Raw genomic sequence first — 7,511 nt, 5'->3', positions numbered from 1 at the left:
TGAGCATGGGAAGTGGAGGTTGCAGTGAGCCAAGATCACACCATTGCACTCCAGCCTGGGCAACAGAGACCCTGTCTCAAACAACAACAATAGTAAAGTTACGCTAAACTTAGGCAGAACGAAAATGATCCCAGATGCGAATACAGAAATGCAAGAAGGAATAATGATCAACATGGGTAAATTTAAGTGAATATTACCACAGAAAACAGTAATAATAATGTTGTATAGGGCTTAAAATACCTGGAAGATTAAAATGCCTGACAAAAGGCTAGAAGGAGACAAATAGAGTTAAGGTATTCTAAGATCTCAGCATTGTTTTGGAAGGGATAAAAGTATCGCTATTACACTCTAATAAATCAAGGATGCATGTTGTAATCTCTAGGTGAACTACAAGAGTACTGAAAAAAGCCAAAAGGGGAGAAAGCGAACAATACTTGATTAATTCAAAAGAAGCAAGGAGGCCGGGCACAATGGCTCATGCTTGTAATCCCAGCACTTTGGGAGGCTGAGGTGGGTCAATCACCTGAGGTCAGGAGTTCAAGACCAGCCTGGCCAACATAGTGAAACCCCATTTCTACCAAAAACACAAATATGAGCTGGGCATGGTAGCATGTGCCTGTAATCCTAGCTACTTGAGAGGCTGAGGCAGGAGAACTGCTTTAACCCAGGAGGCAGAGGTTGCAGTGAGCCAAGATCATGCCACTGCACTCCAGCCTGGGTGACAAAGTGAGACCCTGTCCCTGCCCCCCCGCAAAAAGAAAAGTTAGAAAAAGACCGGCAATTTAAACCCAAAAATGTGGATAGAAGGAAATAACAGAGTAGAAATGTGATACACAACAAATACAATATAGAAAATTATCAAAGAAAAAATGGATTATTTACAATACTAAGAAAGTTGATAAACCTATAGCAATAGTGAACATAACACAAATTATTAACATGAGACCTGAAAAGGAAGACATCACTACAAACACTACAGACACTAAACAGTAAGATATGAACAATTTTTGTGATTAAATTTGAAGATGTATATTAAATAGACAAATTCCTAGAAAAACATAACTTATGAAAACCGGTACTAGAAGAAATAGAAAATTTGAATATTGAAGCATGCTTCTTATTCATATACAACAGACATGTTTGGCTAGGTCAAAGAAGCAGTGACTGCCCTGAAATAATTTCTTCTCTCTGTAGCCATAGAGTTACACAGTGAAAAACTAGAAAAGAGTCTGATCCTGCAGGTTACTGATATACAAGGTAAGTTGAATTCACTGCTTCAGCAGGTTTCTTAAATAACAATTAGATTATTTTGGAAGAAAGAATGCAAACCCAAAAAGTAGAATGGTGATATCGGAGAACATTACAATGACCAAGTACCCAAAACCCCAAAGATGTGCCAACAGAAGTAGCTCCTCCCCTATCTAATGAGAATGGTTCTGATTTTCTTGAATATCTTGTATTCAAGATACAAGACCACACCTCAGGTAGGTATCTTCTAAAATAGTCCCCATTCTCTACATTTACCACTCCTACCACCTCTTATTGTTTCTGACCTATGACAAGGTGAAATCCTCAAATTCTCTATAATTCCGAAGTCAAACCTTGGAAAAGAAAGTTTACATATTAACAGAATTGCAAGAATTTCCTAACGTATTGGCAAAATCTCAAGGAATATGTGTCAGCAAGATTCTGAAGATTCTAGACCAGGGAAGGAGAAACACAGTTTAAACTGTGTTTATTGATATGGATACATTTAATTGCAGGTGATCATGGGTGATAATCTAACCCATGCCCCACCCATGCATGCCAGGTACAATTCTGTCTCCCCTCCTCTAACAGTAACTGGATCCTTACTGCCTTGAAACCAGCCAGGTCAGATAAGTAGTTCAAGATGTCATTTCCTTAAGGATCTGTTATCTGCAATATTTTGAGACAACTCCTCTAGTTTAAGCAAAAAGAATTTACTGAGCAATATAGATCACTCTTAGAATCACTCACTGAAAATGCTGACAAAATGGAGTCTAAGCTGAGTTCTAGGAATGACTCCTAATCCCATACCACAGACATGAACTCACAAGGTGCATCTGCTGCCTCTATTGTCAAGAAGCCACCTACCACATCAGAAAGCCTCCATCCACCATCACCACCAGCTCTAAAACCACACCTCACTGGTAATATCTAAGCCTGCACAGTAGATACCTCAGGCCCTGCTTCTCTCCCTGCCTAATTCAGTTCTGAATCTAAGTCTCACATGAGTGCATCTAATTAAAACTTTACCAGTTTTCTTAGACTTCTCTTCTTAGGAGTGACTTTTCGCTCCTGCCCCTAGATCTTAAGAAATTCTGTTCCTTTATTATAAGGCTGACCACAGTCTGGCTTGCATTAGGTATAGATATCTGCCATCTATACCTTGCATGGTTCCCAGCATAAGACTCCTGTGGACTGCTTCACAATCACCTAGGGAGCCTTGGGAGCACATCAGTAGGGCTGGGGCTCTCTTATTTCCTTAGATAATCCTGATGTGAGGACAGGTCTTAGAGCTACTGCAAAACTTTTGAGTATCCAAAGGCAGGAGCAGAGCCCTAGTCATTTTTCTGTTCCCCCTACAATGCCTTAAAGTGTGCCAGCACTTAATAAATGGTTTTTGAAAAGAATGCTCTCCTTGTCTGAGGACTACACAGGCCTGAGTGCCTAATGATCCTCAACAGTGCATATGCAAGAAAAACTAAGGAGCAAAAAAGCTGTTAAGGAGTGATTTCATCCCTTTCAGTAGTAGGGAAATCTGCTGGTGGCAATATACACCGCTAGAAATGGTGACTGCCTTTATATTGCTCATGCTCATCTGTAAAGCTGGGGTTAAACTGAAGTCACTATACTGGAAGCTGCTCCTCTTTAAGCAATCATTATCAAGAGCATATATTTGATTAGACTGTTTAGTGTGCCAGGGCTACCACAACAAATTGCCATGGACTGGGTCGACTAAACAGAAATTTATTGTCTCACAGTTCTAGTGGCTGGAAGTCTGAGATCTGAGCAAGGACAGGGTTGTTCGGAGGGCTGTGAGGGAAGGACCTGTTCCAGGCCTCTTTCCTTGGGCTTGTAGATGTCTTCTCCCTCTGTTTTCACATCATCTTCCCTCTGTATAAGGCTTTGTCCAAATTTTCTTTTTCTAAGAACACCAGTCATACTGGGTTAGGTCCTAACTTAACAACTTAACTTAATGCATTCCTTAAAGACCATATCTCCAACTACAGTCACATTTTGAGATTACTGGAGGTTAGGACTTCACCATATGAATCTGGTGGTGTTGGCAGGGGGCGGTGTGCTCAGCCCATAACAGACCATATTCACTTATGTATATGGAGATAGGTCGTTCCTTAGTGTGTGCCTCCAAGATGCAGTTTGGTGATTAGATCAAGTTTACATACTTGATGAGGGGCTGACAGCTTCTGGCATGTTTATGCTTCTCGGGACACAGGTAAAGGAGTGTTTACTAGAAAGCAGGGACAAAGGTCAAGCGTGAAAAGACTGACAAACACTCTAGTTCCTGTTACCTCTTTGCCCTCTGAGAATCTCAGCACAACAAAAATGCCAGGATTATGAGCAACTCACCTTTCTGAGAAGGAAATGCCAAGCATACAGTGAGCTACAAGAATACTCTGAACTACTTTATAGGCTTTGGCCTTGAAAACTCAAATTATTCCAGTCTTAATTATATTACTAAAATCTAGGGCTTCTTGGGTATTCTACACCTCAATTTTTTTAGTGTAGAAACCTATGTTAAAATGAAAAATGTAGACTAATGGGAAACTATTTCAGCTACTGTTTACTCTACATTGAACACTGCAGGAGCCACTGACATGTATGAACTTAACATCTAAACAGTATAATGAAGAGGCGCTCTTAAAACTCTCCATTTACAGTTAAGGGAAGAGGCATAGAGAGCTTACATAGTTTGGCTAAGGTTACAAACCTTCATCACACAGCAAAGCCCACACTAAAAAACATTCTGCAGGGCTCTAGAGCCTATATACACATCCTGCCTCTCACCGTGACCATTTACTAAACAGTAGCAATAAGGCCATCCAAAATGGGCAGAAAAAGCTGAATACATTCATGTCAAAGGATGCTTATTCATTTATTCATCTTGTGAAAATGACTTAGAATTTAAAACTAAGAGGTAAAAAAATGGAGAGACAGTTGTAAATACTAAGCACTAACAGCTACATTTTCACTAAAAAGGTTTCCAAGCTTCCTCGGCCGTTTGTGTTTGTGACACTAGGCATAACGATCTTGGGCATCATTTCAGTCTTGGGAATGAATGAAATTAACCCAGTGTGTGCTACTGAGATAAAGGAAGAAAGAGAGCTTACAGTTCCAGTACCAGTGGTTTCCTGAGAATGGGGGAACCTGCCAGCTGGATGCCTTCAGCAAAAGGCTGAGTATAAAGCTCCCCTGAGGGAGGCGTCACGACCCAGTGTCAGCAGCCACCCCTAACCATCCACAACACATCCCCCAACTCTCCACTGCAGACCTGTCACATTACTACAAGAAGGTAACAGAGTAAAGGCATACCTTAGGCAGGAACAGGGCAGAAGAGCGCTGGAAGCACAGGAAGCAGTTTAAGTACTAATAGCAGAAACAATAAGAATATGAACTCGAAAGCTGTAATACTCTAAAAATGCTCTCTCTCCTTCTAACCTCAGAAAGATTCAAACTGTATTTGACTTTCCCTAGAAGACTCACTCATCTCCTTCCTCCATAAAATGAGACTACCAGAGGAATCTTGTATGTTAAAAAAGTTTAATTTTAATCCTTCCTAGAGGAATACAGATCTGAATGAAATACATTCATTCCATAAATACATTAGCAGCAAATCCTTCCCACCAGAGTCCTCTACTCCAACCCAGGGGTTGTGCCTTGAGCAGGAGAGCATGTTCCATCAACCCTGTCAACTTAAGGGTGGGTCTGCTTCTGAAAAATGCTGGATATACATGGGAGACACAATGACCAGGGGCAAAGGTGACTTAACTAAGCTGGGACCCTGAAAACAGGCCCATGTGGTGACCATTCAGCCTTCTTTACCTTCCAAAAATCCTTTGGCATCTTCCATACTTCTCTGATGAGGTTCCTCAGCACCAAGACAACTGGGAAGACCTAACTTTGCACATGCATTAAATAATCTGTTATTTTGAGTTGGCAAAGTTTTAACACTTTTCATAAGGTAAATGAAACATAAAAGATTATTCCCTTCCTTTCCTTCCTCAGTTGAGTCCACATGTACTTGTCAGGAGACAATCCAGCAGGCATTATTTGGGCCCTCTATATCTCTAGGCCCCCTTTGTCTGAATGGCTGAAAGCTTACTGGAGACAGAGAGCCATGTCTAAACCTACAAAGATCTCCATGTCACAATAACCAGGTGACTCACGCAGGCTTCCATCAAAGCTAGTTTCTTTGGCAGAGGCCAGCCATCTCTCCTCTTGTTCTCTCCATCGTTGACTACTGACTGACTGCTGCTTTTTTATTTGCCCTCCAGGCACCTGCTGAAACTTTGGAAAGCAAGATCTACCCTAAACTCCCAAGTAGCCAGGAGCAGTTACGGCAGGTGCTGCTTTAAACTTACTAGCTGCCAAGTAGCACACTTATGCCGCTGTGTCCCAATCCATTCTGTGGTGAGTATAAGTCACAGGAGTTTGCATAAAACACAATCAGCAATCAGGATGGCTATGGGGCAAGGACCAAGTTTAGAATGTTACCAAGTCACAGGACCAGCAGGAAAATGGAATAATGGAAGAATGTGAAATAAAGCTGATTTGTTTGAGCAAAAAGGCAGCTTTGATTCAGGCATAAATGCATCTCCCAGATCATCATGTAAATAAAGAACAGACCTCAGAAGTCGACACTTCCCTCCCAGTCCATCACTTAAAATAGGACACATGCTCAATTTTCCCATCTGTTTTAAAGTATTTTCATTAGGATATTCTTCTGTAAGTGCTTTATTCATTCCCAGTCTGTTGTGATTATTGGCTGAAAATAAATCAGGAACCATTTTATATAAAAACCATTATAGTGGATAACTGGTTATGCGTGTTTTTCCATTTGCATTTTCATCCAAAATAGCTTGTTTCCTTTTATTTATGTGCAGAGAGAGACTCATCCGCTGAATATACAGCACTGTTAATCCTACAGTCTTCTGTCCCCACAGAGTCTGCTAGATCTTCCTCCTCTGAGTCATCCTCTTCTTCCTCCTCTGGTGCTGATGAACTGGAGGTGGGCCCTTTGCAGGTTTTCAGGTGGCGGGTGAGATGGTATTTGGTTAGATAAGCCTTTGTACATTTTTCACAGACATAATCCCGTTTTCCTTCATGAGAATTGAGATGCTTCTTTAAGTGATTTGTTCTCAAGAACAGCTTATCACACTTGGGACACTTGATCTGGCGTTCTCTAAGAGGAACACAAGAAAAAACATTTGATTTAGGGTTACAAATAACAACTGAGGCAACACTTATTCTTCATAACCGCAGGCCTTTTGTCAGAGCAGCTCTATCCTTCCAAATCAGGCTTTTGCATAGGCGATATATAGAAGACTCATAAAACGAGTATAGTTTAAAACAGTGTAGGCTGATTTTGCCTGTTTTAGAATACTATGTAAATTCTCCAATTCTATGTAAATTCTATATGTATTTCTTTTGTCTTGCTGCATTCTCTCAATATGACGCTTATAAAATTCATTCAAGTTGCTGTATCAGTTGTTTGTTCCCTTCCACTGCTGTATACTATTTACAAATATACCACAACTTATCTATGGTACTTGATTTGTCTCTAGCTAATGAATATTTTGGTGGTTTCCAGTTTTTTATCATCACAAGCAAGAGTGCTATGAATGTTTTTACATTTTTTAAAATTATTATTATTTTTTTTTAGAGACAGGGTCCCGCTATGTTCCCCAGGCTGGAGTGCAATGGCTATTCACTGGTGTGATCATCGTGCACTACAGCCTTGAACTCCTGGGCTCAAGTGATCTGTCCACTTCAGCTTCCCAAGTATCTGGCTCTATACGTGCATGCCACTGCACCTGGCATTTGAACATTTTTATACTCGTACAGTGCCCTGCAATACATATGTTTCTCTAGGGTATATACCCAAGAGCTACATAGCTAAATCAAAGCATATGCACATCTTCAACTTTACAAGATAATGACAAACGGTTTTCCAACGCAGTTGTTTCAATATACACTTCCATCATTGACGGTTCTGGTTGTCCCATATTCTCAACAACTGGAAGACTCAAATTTGAAAATGTCTGCCAATTAGCCAGTACATAATGGTCTCTCATTATGCTGTTATTTGTATTCCCTGAATGCCACTTTTATGGAATTGCCATTTTTCTGTCCTTTTCTTAGACTAGTGGTTCTCAAGTAGGGGCAACTGCCTCTATAGGGGCATTTGGCAACGTCTGGAGGCCTTTCTGACTGTTATACTGGGGAGGGGCGGTACAATCAGCACCTAG

The 7,511-nt window shown here is 40.7% G+C and overlaps 1 protein-coding gene across 4 annotated transcripts in view; it reads right to left on the bottom strand.

Moving 5' to 3' along the window:
* Window positions 1-4,786: 4,786 nt before the first annotated feature.
* PRDM4 (PR/SET domain 4) overlaps window positions 4,787-7,511 on the bottom strand; it is a 28,770-nt gene continuing 26,045 nt past the window's right edge. For 2 of the 4 annotated variants that reach the window (XM_033220765.1, XM_033220764.1), the window contains exon 12: window positions 6,133-6,445. In XM_033220765.1, the coding sequence (XP_033076656.1) occupies window positions 6,133-6,445 (313 nt within the window). Of the gene's footprint in view, window positions 6,446-7,511 lie in introns of all 4 variants that reach the window. The other 2 variants (XM_033220766.1, XM_033220768.1) reach the window with 2 other exon arrangements.

This window comes from Trachypithecus francoisi, unplaced genomic scaffold (assembly GCF_009764315.1).
Source record: "Trachypithecus francoisi isolate TF-2019V2 unplaced genomic scaffold, Tfra_2.0 Lachesis_group11, whole genome shotgun sequence".
NCBI lineage: Eukaryota > Metazoa > Chordata > Mammalia > Primates > Cercopithecidae > Trachypithecus > Trachypithecus francoisi.
Note: the sequence above shows the minus strand (reverse complement) of the source record. Positions and strands in the feature narration are given on the sequence as shown.